The sequence below is a fragment of the Nyctereutes procyonoides genome, unplaced genomic scaffold (genome assembly GCF_905146905.1).
Source record: "Nyctereutes procyonoides isolate TBG_1078 unplaced genomic scaffold, NYPRO_anot_genome, whole genome shotgun sequence".
Taxonomy (NCBI): Eukaryota; Metazoa; Chordata; class Mammalia; order Carnivora; family Canidae; genus Nyctereutes; species Nyctereutes procyonoides.
Window position 1 is genome coordinate 82859007 of NW_026575125.1, and position 21473 is coordinate 82880479.

Genomic DNA, 21473 nt, shown 5'->3' on the forward strand with positions numbered 1-21473 from the left:
GAAGTTTTGGTCTGCATTTAGGCCTTTGGTCCATTTTAATTATATAAAATGTGAGGTATAGGTTAAAGATCATTGTTTTATATGAATGCCATTGTGTAGCACCATTTGATGAAAATACCGTCTGTTGAACTGCTTGCATCTTTATCTAAAATCCATTAACCATATTTGTGTGGGTCTTTCTGTGTGCCTTCTCTGTGTACTTTCGCTGTCTTTGTCTCCTTTTTGTTTCTTTTCCCTTTTTGTCTTATGGTCTCTAATTTCTCTTTGTTTCCTGCTCTTCTGTTAGTTTTCTAGTTCTTTTTTTTCCTCTCCCAGTTTTCCCTTCATCATAATGAAGTATGTGGATTAGTATTAATTGAAGTTTTATGTACCTTAATTTTAGTTACAATAGCAATATATGTGAAGAATGTGAAGAATATATGTGAAGCATTTTTTCCTAGAAGTAAAAACTGCCAAAAATTATTTTTTTCATTATAACATTTAATTTTTCTCAATGAATTTGTGGCCTTAGAAAAAGTTGGTGATCCCTCTTCCCAAACCATGTTTCAGGACTTTTTCAAATGGCGTAATTTCCTTAGTGTTCTGGTTTCTTTAAAAAAGAAATTAATTAAGGTAACTTCAAATTGATACGCTAAAGGAAGTCAAAATTTTATTCTTTATTTAAACCATGTTTTTATTTAATTCCTAAATTATAGGATTATTGATGCGTTTCTATAGGCAGGGCAGTCATGAATACCACTGGATCCACAGATAGAAGAAAAACAATTTTCAAAGCAGCTTAATTTTGCAATTTCTCCAAAGCCAACATTTTTTAAATTTATTTTTTAACACTTAAGTAAAAGAAAGGGACTTGATTTTGGTATTTAAATAAAAAGGAGACACTTGACAGTGGAATCAAGTAATGTAAATGATCAGTCCTATTTTTTGAACCTTACAAATAAGCCGTATGTACTTTGGTTTTCTTAGAACCCAGAGTAGTTTTTCCAGAAAATTGCCCTAATAATACATGGAAATAGTCTTATGTTCAACACCTCTAATGCTGTGCCCCACAGCATTTTAAATGTATTCTGTTAGAAAGTTTGTGGATAAGACATTCCTTTCATGCTGCTTCAGTTTAAACTTTGTTTCCACTTTCTAAAAAACACTTTCTACGTTTTCTTTTTGTTAATGCTATACAGTAATTTGGGAATATTAGTCAAGAATTGTATCAGTGTTTCCTAAGACAGTAAATGGATTTAGTTTCTGTGATTTAGCAGAGGGTTATTATCTGCTATAATAGATAACCAAATGAGATTACTTAAACTTACTAGCTAGTGAGTTCTATCTTTTTTTTCCTCTCATCTCCATGAAATTATGAGGGGAGCCGGGAACTCGGGCAGAGACTAGTTGGAAATTTGGGCAGAAATCTTAACGCGATATAATGTGGGCCAGGCTGCATCATATACACCTGAGCCTTGTTGCAGTCCTATTGCAGCCTCGTGCAGCAGTTGCCCTGAGTTAAGCTGCAAACTCGGCTTCCTTTTGGTCCCAAAGCTCAGCTGCTTGTGCATATTTCTCTCAACCTTGGGCTGATTGCATTAATCCAATCCTTCCTCAACAGGTATCTCCCCAAGTGCTTTCTCCCATGTCTTCTCAAGTCCAGTTCTCTATTCCGAGGAGCATCGGCTCTTTCTCTTCTTTTCACAGGGTCCCGACTTGTCCCAGGCAAGCCAGCCCTTTGCTTCTCCTGCTCCTGAGAAGTGCCAAGATTCTGCAGTGCTGACTTCAACTGCCTTCTCATCCCTAGACTTGGGCTGCTTTCCGGATACCTGCATAAGCAAGCCCTTGTCACTGCTACCTATTCCTACCTGCACCCTGCTTTTCCTTCTTGCCACATTTGTGTTTCTTCCCCCTCCCCCTGGCAAAATGCATAAAGGATGGAAAAAGTTCTGCGGCCAGAAGTCTCTGAATGAGGCATCAATGGATGACTACTTAGGCAGCTTAGGGCTGTTTCGAAAGCTGACTGCCAAGGATGCCTCTTGCCTCTTTCGGGCTATTTCGGAGCAGGTAAAAGGAAAACAAGTATATTTTCCCTATACTGAGTTTTCAGGGTTTGACACATGGCATGATACTGGAGCTAGAAGACCTGTAGCTCACTAAAAAAAAAAAAAATTCCCTTTTCTCTTTCCTAGTAAAGACTTCCAGGCCTGTCTGCCACTTATTAGCTTGGTGTATGCCTTTGCTGATGAGTCCAAATATATTGCTGTGCCTCTGCTGTCTTTTCTGTTTTCTAAATGCCAGTTTGGATTGTAGGAGAGCTAAGAATTACAGAAAACTTTGAAATCCTGATCTTTTATAAGGATCTTTCTCTAAATTTTATGCCTAAGGAAAAATTTATAGGTTGTGCCATAAGGAGTAGAAAAAGGGTGGGGGTGGTAACCATCTCTCCCCAATCCCACTAAAGATGGCAAAAACATATTTTAGAAAGGTCAGTACTTAATTTCCCAATTTCCTACATATGTTTTGAACAAGGGGGACGTAGTGTCCAGTTCATTGTTTTAATTTAAAAGCTATTTCAAATGACTGTTGACAGTGAGCTGGTCTTTCTCTTCTTTTTAGTTGTTTTGCAGCCAGGTCCATCATTTGGAAATCAGGAAGGCTTGTGTGTCATATATGAGAGAAAATCAACAAACTTTTGAGTCTGTAAGTAGAATATATGTGCAAAGTAAAGATGTCAGTAGTGTGTGTAGCAAATAGGAAATGAACTTTGAACCATCTATGTAATTAAAATTATGTCATGCAATCTCCTCACAAGAGCAAATACTTATTTTCAGCTGCCTTCCCCCTAGCTAGCATACTTCTGGACTGCCTCTAGAATTAAATTGTTCTGTACTCTATAAGTTAAGAAAAAACAGTTCATTTGTATCCTTTCTACTATTTTCTACTCCCCACATACTCCCCTATAATCTCCCAAGTCCTAAAAAGTCATATTTTGACTGCTATTCTGTATTATGCATACCACTGTTTTCTTGAACAAGTAATCATAGTTGACAAAAAGTGTGGCTGTGTTAACATTTTTTAATGTATGCTTCCAAGTATGTATAAATGGGAAACCCCTCTGTTAATTTTATGAAGAATCGTAACCTAATTGTAGGGAAGCAAACCAGTTCTTAACATTAATCTTTTCATGTGACAAACTGGTAATTGGTGCTCTGCCATTAATGATTGGCTTTAAAACAACTTTTAGAAGACATCTTTGTATACTTTGGAATATTTGAATTCTTGTTAACAGAATGAGGTTTTACCAAGGTCTTATTTGTAGTGTGCCCTTTTATGTGGCTTAAAAGAAACATTCTTAGCCCTTCCAGTACAATTTGTTTTCTTCTGACTATAAGTTATGGGTATTTGCCTGCTGTTCGAGGTTTACTCTTAATTTTCCCCAACAGGTTTCAGTGAATTTTAAAACTATGTGAAGGCTTCTTGACTTTAAACTTATTACCTAGGAGTTAATTAGAGACTTTACCACACCTGGCAAAAGGATTATTCCTGAAATTACTTCAAATGCAAGACCATGGTGTAAAACAGTGCATCTCAAGTATTTTTGTGCATACAAATCACCTGGAGATCTTGTTAAGGTGCAGATTCTGATTCAGTAGTTCTGAGCTGGGGCCCGAGATTTTCTGCATTTTAACAAAACTGCCAAGTGATGCTTGCTTTTGTTTGTGATACAGTAATAGTAGCCATATTTTGAATAACAAGATTTGTAAAATTTTACAACTTACATGGATAAATCTCAATAATTATTCCAAGGGAAAGAAGGCAGATCCTCCCCAAAGTATATACTGTATGATTTCCTTTATATAAAACTCTAGAAAATGCAAACCAGTCTATAGTGATAGAAATCAGATCAGTAATTGCTTGGGGATCAGTGGAGTTTTAGAGGGACACAGGAAAACTTTCGGGGGTGATAGATCTATTCACTACCTCGATTGTCATGATGGTTTCATGGGTACATACATATGTCAAAATGTATTTGATTCTGCCATTTAAATATGAGCAGTTTGTTATATGTCAATTTATCTCAAGCTGTTTAAAAAGGGATTGAGCAAAATTAAAAAATTGATCTTTAAGTCTAGTGATATATGTACACGGAACTAGACATATATTCTATTATTCGAGTTTATTTTTATTGAGGTATATTTTACACACGATAAAATTCACCATTTTAAGTTTAGCACTTTCAGATTTGGCAATAATATATAGTCCTGCAACTGCCACTGAAATCAAGATACCAAACATTTCTATTATCTCAAAAATTCCCTTGTGCCCTGGGTTTTTCTGAAACTAATAAAATTCCCTTTAAAGTTCCTCAGTTTAACTTTGCAAAAAATGCATGTCTCCGATCAGATTTAAAATCCTTGTAATTATTGGGCTTGCATGATTTATGGAAATTGTCAAGTTATTTAAGTTGGCATTTCAAAAGAAACTAAAAGGTATTATCATTTGCTGAAATGCACTGGTATGTGGATAAGCCAGGACCATTTCCTAAGATAGTTTTATACTCCAGCTTTTCTCCACTCCTAACTTTTGTGTATGTGCAAATCTTCTTGAGGTGCTGTGCAAAATAGTTATTTAATACCATGATTGTTGAGCTGAACAAAACCCCATTGGAGGATAATATTGCAGAATATAATCAGATTTTAGTAATGCTGTGTATCTGGTTAAGTCAAGTTTGTTTTATTTTTGAAGTATGTGGAGGGATCTTTTGAGAAATACCTGGAACGGTTGGGAGATCCCAAGGTAAGATCAAATACGGGAATTTAATCTTTTCAGAGTATTTGGAATAGTAAACCTAAATATTCATTCAGCTGTGTCGCTTTAGCTAGATGCAACCTATTTTCTTAAGTAGCCAGCTGTGTTGAATCAGATTTTGCAAAACCTAGAGCTGGCAATTGACTTACTGTTTTGTGTTGAATGTTGAGAATTGTGTGTCAACAACTTTATCATCCATAGATTTTTTGCATATAAGACAAGCCTAAGCCTTTTCACTTTAATGGGGGTGGAGGGATGGTAATGAATATTGTAGGAAGTCATTATTATTTTTTTATTAAAAAATTCCCCTGATTTGTAGCTATCCTTTTATGTAAAAGTAAATTCTATACATATACTTAACTGAAGATAATTTTTGTGATTATTTCCATAGTTCTGGACTTAGCATTTATGAAGTACCCTAACTTCTTAACACTAATTCAGTTTTTATTGTGCCTTTTAAATTTCTCATATTAACTGTGCTTGTTACTTAATAGCTAACTGAGAAGGTCTTTAGGACTATTTTTTTCAGAAAAGTTTATGTTCATGAGTAATACAGTATCCCAAACCTCAAAGCAAGTTATAGTGTGTTCTACAAATTCTTTATCTAAAACAGTGCTAAACATCTAAAATAACAATGTTGAACTTGCAAAAACTTTTATATTTTAGTTACAGAATGTTTTTAAAAAGTTTATGTACTATTTATATTTAGGAAAGTGCTGGCCAGCTGGAAATAAGAGCTCTTTCTCTAATTTATAAGTAAGTTAAATATTTTTTTAAAGACTGAGTGTGTATATATGATTGTGTATAGTTTCTGCTCAAGTCTTTTTTGGGATTTGGAAAATTTGGATTTAATGTAATGATACATAAAATGAAAAGTCTAAGCACAGTTAATTGGTGTTAATTTTTGGATGGAGAGCCTCTTAGCATTTGTGTCCGTTTGAATGAAATCAAGGACTTTAAGAACTGCTGGTATTCCTGTAGGAAATCAATGTGTTCCTTAGAATTCTTCTGTTTTTAACTTTGTACCTCTTGCATGCATCTTCACTGGGGCAGTATATACACCTCCAAGAGGGTAGAAATTGGTTCTTCAAGACAAAAAGATATTAGATACTATAGTGGTTTGTGGTTCTTCAAAGGATTACATTACCTAAATAGATGGTATATCTGTGGTATTAAAATTTCAGAGGGAAAGTACAAAGGCTTTTTTAAGGAAATGATAATAGAACAGTTTGAGAACTATTGCTCTATCACTTTGGTCATTAAAACAGCAAAAGTGGCATTTCTGGAAGCTGTGCAGTTTTGGAAAATAGTTATATTTATACGGTAGAGGCTAGTAGAAATATTGTTCATTTGAGGAAGTTGATTTCTATACATAAGACTCCTTTGCAGTTTTTTACAATAGTGAGATGGCATATATCTTAGTAAAGGCCGAATCCTCCTATCATGAGTACTCATTCGAGTTCAGTGTTTTGCACCCTGCTCACTTCTCACTAAATCCATCCAGAAATGATGGTATAGAAGAGGCATTGGGCAGGTAGCTAATCAGTTGTTGCTTTTAAGTTAAGAGCTAGCTTCATTTTATTAAAGATTTTATTTATTCGTAAGAGACACAGAGAGAGGCAGAGACCATAGACAGAAGGAGAAGCAGGCTCCTCCAGTGGAGCCTGATGTGTGGGACTCGATCCTGGGTCTCCGGGACCATGTCCTGAGCTGAATGAAGGCAGATGCTCAACCACTGAGCCACTCAGGCATTCCAAGAGCCAGCTTTTATTTTTATTTATTTTTTAAAGATTTTATTTATTCGAGAGAGAGACAGACAGACAGACACAGGCAGAGGGAGAAACAGGCTCCATGCAGGGAACCTGACGTGGGACTCGATCCTGGGTCTCCAGGATCACACACACCCTAGGCTGAAGGCGGCGCTAAACCGCTTAGCCACCGAGCTGCCCCAAGAGCCAGCTTTTAAATTTGCCTTCTGTGTATGTATGCCCCTCAAGCTAAGAATTTTTTTAAAAGTTTTTAAATGGTTGAATCAAAACTAGAATAATGTTTCATGGCATGTGAAAATTGTATGAAATTCAAATTTCAGTGTCCATAAGTTAAATTTTACTGGAACAGTTGTATACTGGTTTATCATGGTCTGTGGCTGCTTTAATGCTACAAAGTTATAGTTGAGTAAACTGTATGGCCTGCAAAAGCTGAAATGCTTATTCTCTGGTCTTTTACCAAGTAAAATTTGCTAGCCCATGCTTTAAATGAGTGGGGAGTCTCCAACACTCAGAAACATGCATACAGTTGGTAATCTAGTTTCTTTACTCCTCCTTTCCCCAAATTAAGGTACATTTTAAAAATCCATAGAACTTTAGGGGCAGTTATAACTGTCTACTTTGAATTACCATTATTTAGCCTCTTTTAAACATTTGGATTTTTTATATGAATAAGGTGGGCAGTTTGAAAGCCCAAATATTTGTTCTTATAACTATCTCTCGCATATATTAAATTATCTCTTTTCAACAACCTATGTTTTCTACCCATGTAGTCGGGATTTTATTCTTTATCGCTATCCTGGAAAGCCTCCAACTTATGTCACAGATAATGGCTATGAAGACAAGGTAAGAAGATGAGTGAATGTTTACTAAAATAAAAGAAATTGAATGATGCTGCTGGCTTACCAAGATAGTAAGAAATTATCTTTTATTACCTAATTAATGGGAAAATATAGTCTAAATGCCAAGCTTCTCTGCCACCAGCCTTTTTCTCTCCATTCAGTTATCCTCAGTGTTGTTAGCCACTCTTCTGAACAGACCTGATCTTACTTATTGGATTATTTGAGTACAGACTATACAGTAATTGTGTTTTATAAGTCTTATTTCACACCATGGAGCATAATTCAGGAAACATTTTGATGATCATAAGACTAGACTAGACACTGGGAGAACTGTTAGGATGTTAAAGTAATCTAGACAAAAGACCTGAACCAGGCAAGTGGCATTGGGAATAGAGCAGAATGCAAGAGATAACTTAGAAAGTAAGTATAATAATAAAAAAAATAATAAAAAGAAAGTAAATATAAATTGGGACACTTTGTTTTATCATTGATACTGCCGTCTAATTTGTTTGGCAACATTAAGCCCCTGTAGTGTACCAAGCACTTCACTGGGCTTTGGGGACACCAAATTGAATACAACATAATACTTGTTTTCCAAGGGCTTAACAGATGAACACAGACATGCAAATAGCTAATTTTACAGTGAAATGATAAGTTTCACTTATCATTATATATAATAGAAGTATGTACAAAGAGCATAGAAGAAAAAGTCGTTCCCTCTGCTTGAGGAAGTTTAGAGAGTTTCATGATGGTAATGATATTTAAATGGAATACCAAAAAAATGAGTCAAACAAGTATGAAGGGCAGTCTATTCAGAGGACTTCTGCAAAGGCATGGAAGCAGCAGACCCTTTGGGACTCAAGTAGTTGGGTGGGGAAAGGTCAGTGCTGAAAAGTTAGGCTGGAATTACATAATGAGGGGACCATGCCAAGAATTTGGCTTTTCAGAATAGTCGATTGAAGCTTTTTTCCAATATTTTATTATAAGGATTTAAAAAAATACAGAAGAGCTAAAATAATTTTACAGTGAATATTCTAATTCCCACCACTTGAATATCCTTATTTTATCACCTGTCTATCCATTTATCAATCTATCTTAATTTTTGGTATATTTCAAAGTAAATTTCAGAGCATTTACAATTGTTCCTAAACACTTATTCAGAGTTTTTAAGCAGGGGTGTGACATAATCAGAATTCTTTGAGGAAGGAGGAGTGGTAGCTTTTGTATTTTTAGTAATTGTATACAGCATTGCCAGAGATGAAATTTAGACATTTAGATCTTTACCAGGACTCTAAACTTGCACTTCAGTTTTTTCCCTTGACATTTTATTTTGTGAAAATTTTCATATAGAGAAAAATTAAAAGACTTGTATAGTGAACATTCATATACCTAGTACCTAGTTCCTACAATTTCATAGCTCCATTTTTAAATGAGTCCTATACATTTTAGAGATATTATTGAGCTAATTAAAGGGAGAACATCATCCATTGGGAAGCAGAAGAATATTAAAGGTGTAAGACCTTTTGAGTATTTGCAACCATGAAAATATCATGTATAATTCTAATCTGTACATGCATACAAAGCTAATACTTAGCAGTTGGGCATTTGCATGCACAACATAGCGTATATATGTCTGGTTTGCAAATGTATAAAGTTTGGGTAGGTCTCCTCTATCATTCTCTTTGCATTTATTTTTTTTTAATGTAGATGGGCTCATACTAAACATGTTGTTACTTCTCATTTACCCTCATCGGTAGTACAGATCTACCTCATTTTTTCACTAGTTTAATGCCATTACATCCCATCTACTTACCCACAAGTATGTATCAGAGAACTATTATTTTATGTTGGGATACCACCAGGAACATAAAAGCCATTTCATGTTTAGTTTTACCTCTTCCAGTCAAAATTTAACTTCTTGCCACATGAATAGAGAAATTACACCATTATCTCTGGGGTTTTTTTCCTGCTTATTTTTTCAGTTCTGGTTAGCTGGATTGCTTTACTCCTTAACAACTGCCTCCAGTTATTGACCTTTTTTAGTTGGAGTTTCCATTTTTTTTCCAGTCAGTTTACGAAGTTAAGCTGGGTTTTTTGACTTCTGTTAGGATTTCTGTTAGATTTACCCAGTTTGTAAAAGTTCCCATCTATTTGGAAATTTGTGAATCAGTCCTTGTTTGGTATATTAATGGGAATGTGACTTAGGCTCACAGTGTAGCCTTGGTAGTAAATCTTGGCATTTAAAACTCACTTTGAAGAAAATCTAAGTTCTAGTTTGCACTTATCTGTATTTAAATTTTAAAACTCACTTTGCCTTAGTTTTATTGAGATATAATTGATACATTATGTTAAGTGAAATGAGTCAAAGGTAAGTACTGCATGATATTGCCTAATCTGTGGAATCTAAAAAAAATCATGTTTTTAAAAATTAGTTACCAATTTCTGATTAGCAACTTAATTTCAAGTATTTCATGGTTGTGAGATGTATAACATTCACTTAATTGTCCTGTGTGTTTTTCGTTTCAGGTTCTACTCTGCTATTCAAGTAATGGCCATTATGATTCAGTATATTCAAAACAGTTTCAGTCAAGTGCAGCTGTTTGCCAGGGTATGTGAAGGCTTTATCAATGCTTAGATGTGTTTTGGATCATTTTTTTTGCCCATCTTTAAATTGAGGGACCCACCATAAGCAGCCGTTTTAAGACTTTGTTGGCACCTATTGAAATTGTGGTTTATGGCTGTTTTCACATTGTTATAAAGAGATCTTACTTTGACAGTTGAGAGTTTTGGCTTTTTTCCTTTAGCTGTATTGTATGAAATTCTCTATAAAGATGTGTTTTTTGTGGATGAAGAAGAGTTGAAGACTGCGGTTGAATTGTTTCGAAGTGGTTCCAAAAAGAACAGAAACAATGCTCTGACTGGCAGTGAAGATGTCCATATTGACTACAAGAGTTCAACTGAGGATAGGTAATAAAGGGAAAAGGGGATGTCAACTATAGGATCATGTTTCTGTGCATCATCATTTGAAAGTGGAAGGAGCTTGACAAGTTTATGCCTTAAACTACACACACATATGTATATGAATATATATTTTTTAATTGGGGTTGAGAAATTTTACCATGAAGATATGTTGTATTTTGATATGCTTAAGCTTTGGAGATTTTTTTTTAGATTTTTATTTATTTATGAGAGAGAGGCAGAGACACAGGCAGAGGGAGAAGCAGGCTCCATGCAGTGAGCCCGATGTGGGACTCGATTCTGGGTCTCCAGGATCAGGCCCTAAAACTTCAGTTGTATATGAGGGTATACTTACAGTGCTTGTTAGAAATGCAGATTCTTGGGCCTACTTTCACAAAATTTGGAATCAGAGTGGGGCCATGCATCTGCCTTTTTTTTTTGACAAGTACACCCCAGGTATTCTGATGTAAGTATTAGAGAAAAACTGGTTCTAAACCAGCACCATCATTTTGTTAGTTTGCTAACCGAGGTTCATAGTAGTTACTTGACACACATCCGACTAGAAGAAAAGAATCTCTCAGGCTAAGGGACATTTCAGGAGCTTTTCAGTGTCTGTCTTTGGTATTCACTAGGAGGGTAGATTGTGGCCTCTGAGGAAACCACTATTATTGAACAGATTTCATCAAAAACTTTGTGTTAGAGATAATAAAGTAGATGTTGTCTTGTATTTCTTCATTCCTATGTCTGTCTAGGAAATTCAGATAGGCTCGTTGCCAGTCAGATGTTACCTGGTCTTTTTGCCTTGCTTACAATTTTATTTCTTGGATATTAAATCCTTGCAAATTGTTTTGGTAGAAGAGGGGTTTTTAAAACTTATTCGGGAATGCAGGGGGTGGCAGTCCTGTATGAGGGTAAAAATTGCTTCATTCTTCACTGATGACTTGTCCTAAGGATGGTAGGCACATGGAAACTATAGTAGTAAAAAGGCAAGATATATTATTATTGCTCCAGGACCCTAATACTACAGATTTTGCAACTTAACACACTTAATCTCACAATTATGTGAGTTGGGAATCTGGGCACAGCTTAACTGGGTCTTCTGCTTAGGGTTTCACTAGGACTGTGGTGAGGTTGGCCAAGATTGAGTTCTTTTTTTTTTCAGGGTTGAGTTCTTACCTGGAGTTTTGACTGAGGAAGGATCCACTTTTCCACCCAAATAGTTCTTGGCAGCATTTAGTTCCTTGAAGCTGTAGGAGTGAGAAATTTGTGGGGTTTTTTTCCTGGCTGTCAGCCAGAGGTAACCCTCAGCTCCTTGCCACGTGGGCTTGGTGAACATGATTGCTTGCTTCCTTATAGTCAGCAAGAGAGGCCAGCAATAACATGTCCTATCTATCGATGGGTTAGAAACAAACTTGAGGAGATAGGGGAATCATACATGGATGTGAACACCAGGAGGCAAGGATCATAGGGACCATCTTAAGAGATGGAGGTGTGAAATATAGGAAATCATCTTCTAAGTATATTGTAGTATATACTTATACAAAGGAAGCATAAATGTAAATGTTGGGGTAAAAAGTATTGGTCTCATTTTTAGACCTGAGCTACTTTACCACTAGGTGGTGGTATAGTAATTAGACTTAAAACATCTACTGCATATATATAAAGTTCTTTGTTCTAAATCTTTTCAATTAGGACTGAAGAGTTGGGTGCCTGCTGCAATGTTGAAAATACACCAGAGGGGTACAGTCAAGGAACAGAAGAAGCAAAGGTTTGAAATTTTCTAGGGCAAAGAATTTTCATAATTCTGGCTTGCAGCATCAGAACTTAAATGAGTTAAGGTCATGTGGTCCGTTCTAGTTATATGGGGTGAAGGAGGAGTTCATGTTTTACTTTCCTTAATCTGAAAATGTCCAAGGGGTGTTTAATGTCTGAATTTTTGTTCTTAATGGAATTATATAGATTATTTCCAAGCAACACTTGAGAATTTTCAGAAGCTGTTTTTCAAGTTAAAATAATGTTACAAATCCAATAGATATTTCTTTTAATCACTCTTCTGATGCTGAGGGTTTTTTTGTCATTAAAAAATATAATGCTTGTCCTATTCTATTCAAAGAAAATAGGTAGTAATTCTGTTTAGAGAAACGGGAGAAATTTTACCATTTTTATAGGCCTAAAATCAAGCAGACCTTTAGTTTGAGGCTAGCTACATAGGGCAAATACTGTTAAAATAATCTTTGTGTATGCCCCAAGTGCTGATATTTGGGGAACAGTAGTAGTATTGGATATGGTGAAATTCTAGGAAAGGGGAAGACAAAGGTAATTTCTTTGGAAGTTGTAACAGATTTTGACAAATGAAATAAAATTTTCAGATTTTTTCAGTTGATTTTAGGGTACAGACACACTACACCTCTGTGTATATATCAAGATGAGATTTATTGAATAGCTTGACTGAATCTTTAATCTTTGTGTGTGTTGCATTGATTTATAGGAGATGAATCCTGAGTTGTTGGCTGCTTTAGGCAGTATTTCCCTTCTGCCATCCAAAACCTGGTAGATTATTTGTATGTTGCTGCTTTAATCTCCTGATTTTTAAAATACACAATAAAACTTATGGCATTTATTTCTTTTATAGCAAGAAAAGGGAGGCATATGTATATAGTTTAAAAAGACAGGAAGAACTTTTAATTCTTCTTTCTTCCCCTGAAGCTAAGGATGGTGAATTTGTAGCATGATTATTTTTGTTTTAGTCTCCAGAAAGTCCATCAAAGATGCTCTTCCCCTATAAGGTGCTAAAAGCCCTGGATCCAGAAATCTATCGTAATGTAGAATTTGATGTTTGGCTGGACAGCAGGAAAGGTAATGATACAACAGCATACTTTTGAATCCTGACAGATCAGGGAAAAAATATTGCAAATTGTTTCTGATTATGTGTTTTTAATGTATTGTTATAAAAAATAGCCTGGTATCTTTTAGCTTACTAGATACATGATTTTATTTTATATTTTTAAAAGATTTTATCTGAAAGGGGGAGAGCATAAGTAGGGGGAGGGGCAGAGGGAGAAGGAGAAGCAGGCTCCTTGCTGAGCAGGGAAGGCAGACGCTTAACTGAGCCACCCAGGTGCTATGTACCTCCTCATGATTTTAAATCCAAAGAAGAAACAAATATGTTTAGAAGTGGAAAGGGATCTTTTAGAATCTGATGTTTATCCAAGACTTTTGGTTTTGCAAAGACCATGTGGAGATAAACTTCTGATAATTTTAAGAGTACCTGAAACTTGTAACTGCAAATAAGCCTGTCTTAAATTTAAAATGTTAGGACTACCCTCACTGATAAATGAATAGGTCAGATGTTCACAAACTATGGCCTATAGACCAAATCCATTCTGCTGGCTTTTTCTGTATGGTCCTGTGAGCTAAGAATGGTATTTATATTTTAATGCTTCCTATTTGTCATCTTGGACCTTGGTGAACTTAGGTATAGTTAATAACCCAACAGTCTAGAATGAGGTTAAGCTCCTGTGGAACACAGTAAGTTGTTAAAAATAACAGTTGATTTGAAGAAGCTGTGTAAGTTTTTTTTTTTTCTAATTGAGGCGTGTTACTTCAAATTGTTATCTTACTGGTGTTTGACCAACTAAGATTATAACCTCCCGATTCCCACCTATCTGTGTTCTGTAGCACAAAACTGTTTTGGCAGGTCTCCTTAAATTGACCAGGGGAAAAAAAAATTGACCAGGGAAAGAACCGTATCAAGAGTAATAGAATGACCCTTTAGGATCCCGTCTGCCCCTGATTTTACCTTAAGAGTGTCATTGTCAAAAACACTGGTAAAAGTAAATTAGAAAATTAAATGATGTAAAATGGGAAAGGGAGCAGTTTGAGCTTGAATCTTCATTTTCTTTTAATAGAACTTCAAAAATCTGATTACATGGAGTATGCTGGGAGACAGTACTATTTGGGAGACAAGTGTCAGGTTAGTTCATCTTTTAAAAACTCAGTAATTTGTTTTCCCAAGGTTGTGGTGGTTTTAGTCACAGGTTCAACAAAGCTCATTTACAAAATGCTAGAAAAATTTAAAAATATTTTATTTACCTATTCATTAGAAACAGAGAGAGAGAGAGAGAGAGAGGCGTGCAGAGACACAGGCAGAGGGAGAAGCAGGCTCCATGCAGGGAGCCCGATGTGGGACTCGATCCTGGGACTCCAGGATCACGTCCTGGGTTGAAGGCAGGCGCTAAACCACTGAGCCACCCGGGGATCCCGAAAATTTTTTTTAATGTTTGCGTTAAATTTTAATTACAAACTTTTGTGAGAAGATATAAGGATCTTTCAAAAAGATGTAAGGATCTTTCAGCATGTGCCACCTCTATTAAATGAGACTGGATGGCAGTGTTGATTATCAACCACTTTAATAAGTTGACACTGAACTCCATTTGGAGAGAAATTGTATTTTTATTTTTTTGGCAGAAGACCTATCTGTCAATAGATTTGAGATTAGATGTATTTTTACTGTCTCCTATCTCCTTTCAGGTTCGCTTGGAATCAGGTGGAAGATACTATAATGCTCATATTCAGGAAGTTGGAAATGAGAACAATTCAGTAACAGTCTTCATTGAAGAATTGGCAGAAAAGTAAGAATATAATTGTTAATTACTAAAATATTTGACTCTTGATGCCTTTTTGTAATACTAAATTGAGAATTACCAGGATGCTAGTAAAAGATCCAAAGTTCCATCTGGTACCAGCTTAAGATGATTTAAAATTGTTAAAAGCACATGCTGAAGTATGAAATATTATTACCGCTATATGAAAAGTTTCCAGATCCCTAGTCCGCAGCCAACTTACTAGGCATATTACATACAATAGAATTCTGGTATAAAACTGTTCTATTGGAAAGCTGATTTACCAACTGAACTTCTGCCTATACCACGATAAGCTAGCTCAGTCATTCTCAAACTTTAACATGTCCCAGAATTACATAGCTTGTTAAAACAGCTCCATCCCCAGAGTTTCTGACTTCAGTAGGTCTGTGGTAGGGCCTAAGAATTTGAACTTCTGACAAGTTTCCAGGTGATACTGATGCTGTTGGTCCACTTACAGAACCATTAAACTTAGTTATGCTGCCCTTACAACCAAAAAAATCTCGGTAGCTTAAAACAATGAAGCTCATTTCTCGCTTATTTAGCAATCCATAGTGCATCAGCAAAGGGGGCGCAGGCCAGCAGAGGCTTTATCTAGATACAGTCTTCCATGATCACAGGGTAAAAATGAACGTGACCAACCATGTGCTGGTTCTTAAAGCATCTGCTCACATTTTATTAATCAAAGTGGGTTACACAGCTGAGGCTGAAGCCAGTGGAGTGGGAAAATACAATCTCCTTCCAAGGAAAGACAACGATAGTTGTGGTTTTTTTTTAAGATTTTATTTATTCATGAGTGAGACGAGAGGCAGAGACATAGGTAGAGGGAGAAGCAGGCTCTTCTCAGGGAGCTCGATGTGGGACTAGATCCCAGGATCAAGATGATGCTCTGAGCTGAAGGCAGACGCTCAACTGCTGAGTCACCAAGGCATCCCTAACATATTTGAAGACTAGTCTGTGACAGTCTTTTACTCTGGATCATAATATGTGCTACAAATAGCTGTGAAATTATATAAACTACTCTTAGGTTTTTCTAATAACCTTAAAAGAAAACCCCAGGAGGGTAGCTAGTGTCAACAAGTTTAAGTAGAATATACTTGAAAATGAAGTGGGATGGGTGAGAATTAAGTCTGTTTTGCAGTGGCTTAATGGTGGTATCTTTAACTTTAAGGCATGTGGTTCCACTGGCTAACTTAAAACCAGTTACCCAAGTCACACCTGTTCCTGCCTGGAATGCTATGCCCAGTCGGAAAGGAAGAGGTTACCAGAAAATTTCTGGGGGCTATGTCCCAGAAATGGGTTTGTATGCTGAAGTTTTTTTATTATTTCCCCCTTCTTGTACTTACATCTTATCTTTAAATAAAAGGCAACATAGATAAGCCTTGTTCTCAGTTTCTCAACTTTGGTGTGTTACTGACATTTTAGGATGCATGGCAACTTTGTCGTGGGCAGCTGTCTTGTGCATAATGTGCATTATAGGTTGCTTAGCATCTCTGGCCCCTATCCACTAGATGCCAGTAGCATCCTTTTCCCACAGTTGCAATAATAACCACAAATATCTCCATACATTACCAAATGGTTCTAGGCATTTGGGGGAGGGGAGGACTGGATCTTTTGCTTTGGTTATGAAACTTATTTGATACTTCTTTGCCTGAAAGCGATGTCAGAGATGGACATGAAACAACGGAAGAAGATGTTCAAAAAAGTTAGAGGAAAAGAGGTTTTTATGACTATGGCTTACAGCAGGGGAGATGCCCTCCTTCCGCCCAGGCTTCAACACAGTATGCATTACGGGCATGACCCTCCAATGCACTATCCACAGACAGCCGGCAGTATTATGTCTAATGAGCATTTTCATCCTCAACATTCATCTCAGAGACAAGGTCGGGGATATGGGATGCCCAGGTAAGGCTTAACTGACTTGCAAGATAATGTACATTTCTGTTGAAATATGGTTAATAATTCCTGGACAGAATTATAGTAGAATTTAGAAATACCCTTTTTTAAAAGATTTTATTTATTTATTCATGAGAGATAGCGAGAGAGAGGCAGAGACACAGGCAAAGGGGCTCCCCTCAAGGAGCCCGATGTGGGATTTGTTCCCAGACCCCAGGATCACGCCCTGAGTGGAAGGCAGATGCTCAACCACTGAGCCACCCAGTGTCCCAGAATTTAGAAATGTTTTAACAGTTTAGCTCCCTTTTGTGATGTCTGCATAGAGGATGGGACTGATGTATACTTAAATTTTTGTCAAATGAATTTATTGGGAGAATTGTATTCCCACTATTTAAGGATATATGGAATGGTTGAAGACATGTGGGGCCATCAAGCACTGTATCCATTAATAATGGATAGGCCTAATGCCAGGAGTGAGATCACAGCTCTTTCTATTAGGAGATTTTTAGAAAGATGTGTTAATTCTATTTAAGCGTAAAGATTGACAACTCAAGTACTATGAATAGAGTTGTTTTCTCCTTTCTCTTCATATTTAGGGATTCATCTCGCTTTATAAACAGGCATAACATGGAGGGCCCTAAAGTTGGTTTTTACCCTGGCCCAGGTAAAAGGTGTTGCCAGAGCTATGATAACTTCTCCTATAGATCTCGGTAAGTGAATTTTAAATGTTGAAAATCACAAAATGGGTAAGTTTGGCTTCCTTGCGGAGCAACAAATGTGAATTAATTTTTTTAAAATGTCAACATTGAGAAGTGTGAACTGTTATTTAGAAATTAGAAACAAGTTACCACCATATGTAATCATTTTCCCTCTTTTCTCTGAACTACTTAATACTTAAGTTCGTTTAGACGTAGTCACCGCCAGATGCACTGTATGAATAAGGAGTGCCAGTATAGCTTTTCCCCAGAGAGTGGACCAATGCCCAGGGGCTTGGAAGAAACCATTACCTTTTATGAAGTTGAAGAAGGGGATGAGACTGCTTATCCAACTTTATCTGTAAGTAGGTCGAAGCTTTATTCAAAAAGCTGTTTACTTTCTCTTCTTTTAAGTAAAGGCAATGTGGATAAATTTTTAGCTTTTTGACAAACCACCAAATAAAGCACTTCCGAAAAACATGAGTTTTTATCTTAGAGCTTTTAAAGATGGGAGAGGAGAACTTTTTTTCAGGTATTTTTAGAGAGAAAGGGTAGAGGTGGACCAATAATCTTGGCTTACATAATATGGGAAAATATTTTCTGTTTTCTTGATAATTTTCTCATGTTTTTTTATTCTAAGTTACATTAAAATACTTGGAGCTGTTTTTTTCCTGAACAGCATGTGTATATGTGTGTGTCTTTGGTACAGAATCACAGAGGGCGCCCTACAGTGGTTCCTGCTGCTTCAAGATACTGTGTTTCAAGACGAGGACATAGCTCAGGCAAACAGACTTTGAATTCAGAGGAGGGCAGTGGCCAGAGTGACCATGGTGAGTCAGTTACAGTTAAATGTATCTTTGAAAGGTGATTCTTATGGCACATCAGGCCCACTGTTCTGGTAGCTTGTTTTGAATGAGTTATCAGTTCTTGTCTCAGACTTTGCTAGGTGTTTGAAGATGTCTTGGTCTTTCTCAGAAGGACGGACTTCCAGTTCTATAGGCCACCACATTGTCACAACTTATTTTCAACTCTGCATAGGTCTTTACTGAGTTTTGATTTGGTGTGATTTCAGTATGGAAAATATCTATTCCTTATTAGTAAGGCACCTCACAAATGGTGAGGACCATTTGTTTGTAGAACTACTTTGGGCTTTTCTGTAACTAGTTGCTATTTTATGAGATGGCTAGAAAATAATTTCTTTGCCCAAAGAAGTCTACTTAAAATGTTACTATTCATTGTATCCTATTGGTCATCCACTGTACTAAATAACTATAACTTAATACTTAACAGTGAACCTCTAAGGAATATGGTATCCTTGGTTATAAATGAGGAGATTGAGGCTCAAAGGGTAAATGACATAGCCAAAGTCATACCCTTGGTAAGTGGCATAGATTGAAGTTTTTTATAATAGCTTTATTTAGATATAATCCACATATGGCATATTTCACCTACTTAAAAAGTATACAGTGATTTTAATACAGTCACAGAGTTGCATGACCATCTCCACAATCAATTTTAGAACATTTTTATGACCCCAAAAGAAATCTTGTACTCGTTAGCAGCCACTTCCCATTTCTCTCCACCATCCCCCACCCAGCCCTAGGCAACCACCAGTTTGCTTTCTATCTTAATAGATTTGCCAATTCTGGACATTTCATATGAGTGGAGTCATGCAGTATATGCAATATATGATCCTTTGTGATTGTCAGGGATCGATTTTGAATTTGGTTTTGTCTGACACTAAAGACAACATCTGACACTAAGACACATATGTCAGTATGTTCTTAACAGTTGCTATAGTGCCTCTCACCGTGGGGTGTGCTTGTTATTTTACCATTTTACTGTAAAATGACGTTACAGACAATTCTACTGAAACAATTCTGGAGGAATTGGGTGGATTAAGGAGGTATGAGGCAATCTCACTGACTTAACAGTCAAGTTCTTTATTGTGATGTTTTTCTTTCTGTATGTGTGGAAGAAAATAGGTATTTCTAGGAATTAGGACAGAACATCTAGCAGAGGAATGATCTGTGAAGACTTTGTCCCCATGCATGTGCATGCATGTGCTTAAGGATGTATATTCTCTGCTCTTTTACTCAGCATGACCCTTTTGTCTTTTCCCTTTAGCTTGGTGGGCACCTTCAGATGTGTATTGCTTACCTGTAGTGGGATATTCAAAGTAACCAAATCTTTGTTCTCACCTTAAATCCTGCTGTCTGGAGTGGTTGCATATATGTGTTTGATAAGTGATGTGTTTGAGAATCAAATCCAGTTTTGACCTGTGGAGTTTATTTGGTGGAAAACTGTCCAATTGATCATTAACTTTCTCTGTGTTTTAATGGTATAGTAGTCTTAAAGCAAAATCCTTTTAGTACACTGAGCCATCCTCTGAGAACAAACCAATTTTAAATGTATTATTTACTTAAAACAGGCTGAGAAACAGATGGTTCATGATATGCCCTTTTAATGTCCATGTAAGCAAATGATAGGTTATACTCCAATTACTTAATAGACACCATTTACTATATATCAAACACCGTACTGTGTTCTTTTCCCGCTCTATGATCTGGGTACTTTTATTCCCTGTTTTATAGTGCAGAAATTGAGGCACAAAAAAATAACTCCCCTAAAGTGATGTAAGTTAATCAGGATTCAAATGTAGACAGCCCTAAGTCTAGAGCCAGTGAACTCAGTCACCATACTTTACTGTTTGACTGAAAAAAATTAGATACATCTGGGTTTTCATCTCTGCCTGAACTCTTAAGAACTAAGGGAATTTTCAGAGGAGAAATTTGTCCTGTTTACAATCAATATCTGACTTCAGTATCTGTTGACTAGTATCAAAGTTCACATCACTTGTTTCAAGGACCATACACATTTTAGTTCTGAATATATATCCATAAAACTTAAGAAAAAGCAAGTGCTGGCCATCTGGCTCTGCTGAGCTAAAAAGCCCTACATAAACACTTCTTCTGTCTTTTTTTTGTAGGGAGATATCATGAAGAATATATTTATCCTTCAGGTCAGTGAGATCTAGATATAATCCGACATTCATCATTGTTTATACAATTTTAAGTTCTAAAATAATGCTCATTTTTTACTTTACTTTGGCTATATTCTCTAGAACCAGACTATGAAACTTCAGGTGTTTATAGCACAACTGAATCTACAGCAAACTTGGTAGGTATTTAATAATGGCAAGCACTTATACCTCCTATTGTGTATGAGGGCACTATTTTAAGAGCAATAGATATAAATGTATTTAAATCAGAACAATCCTATGAGGTAGTTAGGGCCTCATTCCATCATTTTGTAGATGAAGAAATTAAGACCCTGAAATTAATTTACTTAGAGATCTTCTAATGTGTTAATACAAGAGAAAATTCAAACACTGGCAGTGATGACTTTTAAGAGGATTTTAGTATGATTTTTATATAAGAATGGGCCATAAGTCTCAGTTACTTCATATAACAAAAGTTTGTTTCCTGGTTATGCTTCATGACCAGTGGAGGTCTACAGGAGGGCTCTGCTCAGGGACTGAGGCTGATAGAAGCTCCATTCATGGTTGCCAAGGCAGGAAACAAAAGGTACACTGGCTCTTACAGCTTCCATCTGGAGATGAGGACATGTGTCATTTTCATTTTCATTAGCCAGAGTATGTTCCACTGAAGTATCTAACTTCTATGTGACTGAAAGTCAAAAAGTTGGAAGTTATTTTAACAGTGCTAAGGACAGCATGCAACTCAAACTCCCTCCCACAGACAAAATACTTGCTTCCACAGGTGGAACTCACGGGAGATAATCCACAAATCTTAGTGTAATTAAACTCAGAGCCCAAAGTTTTTGGGAAATGTGTAGTACTCTGTATATTGGGTCCAGATGTGG

General features: G+C 36.4%; 1 protein-coding gene across 1 annotated transcript in view; it reads left to right on the plus strand.

Annotated features, from left to right (window-relative positions):
• ALG13 (ALG13 UDP-N-acetylglucosaminyltransferase subunit) overlaps positions 1 to 21473 on the plus strand; it is a 65401-nt gene that overhangs the window by 19120 nt on the left and 24808 nt on the right. Inside the window, 21 exon segments of the mRNA XM_055337446.1 lie at positions 1687 to 1720; positions 1723 to 1786; positions 1789 to 1841; positions 1843 to 2046; positions 2599 to 2682; positions 4729 to 4779; positions 5501 to 5547; positions 7331 to 7403; positions 9926 to 10007; positions 10204 to 10366; positions 12050 to 12125; positions 13105 to 13213; positions 14266 to 14330; positions 14888 to 14988; positions 16169 to 16296; positions 16656 to 16902; positions 17490 to 17603; positions 17793 to 17949; positions 18298 to 18418; positions 20578 to 20610; positions 20713 to 20768. Coding sequence (XP_055193421.1) covers positions 1687 to 1720; positions 1723 to 1786; positions 1789 to 1841; positions 1843 to 2046; positions 2599 to 2682; positions 4729 to 4779; positions 5501 to 5547; positions 7331 to 7403; positions 9926 to 10007; positions 10204 to 10366; positions 12050 to 12125; positions 13105 to 13213; positions 14266 to 14330; positions 14888 to 14988; positions 16169 to 16296; positions 16656 to 16902; positions 17490 to 17603; positions 17793 to 17949; positions 18298 to 18418; positions 20578 to 20610; positions 20713 to 20768 — 2062 coding nt within the window.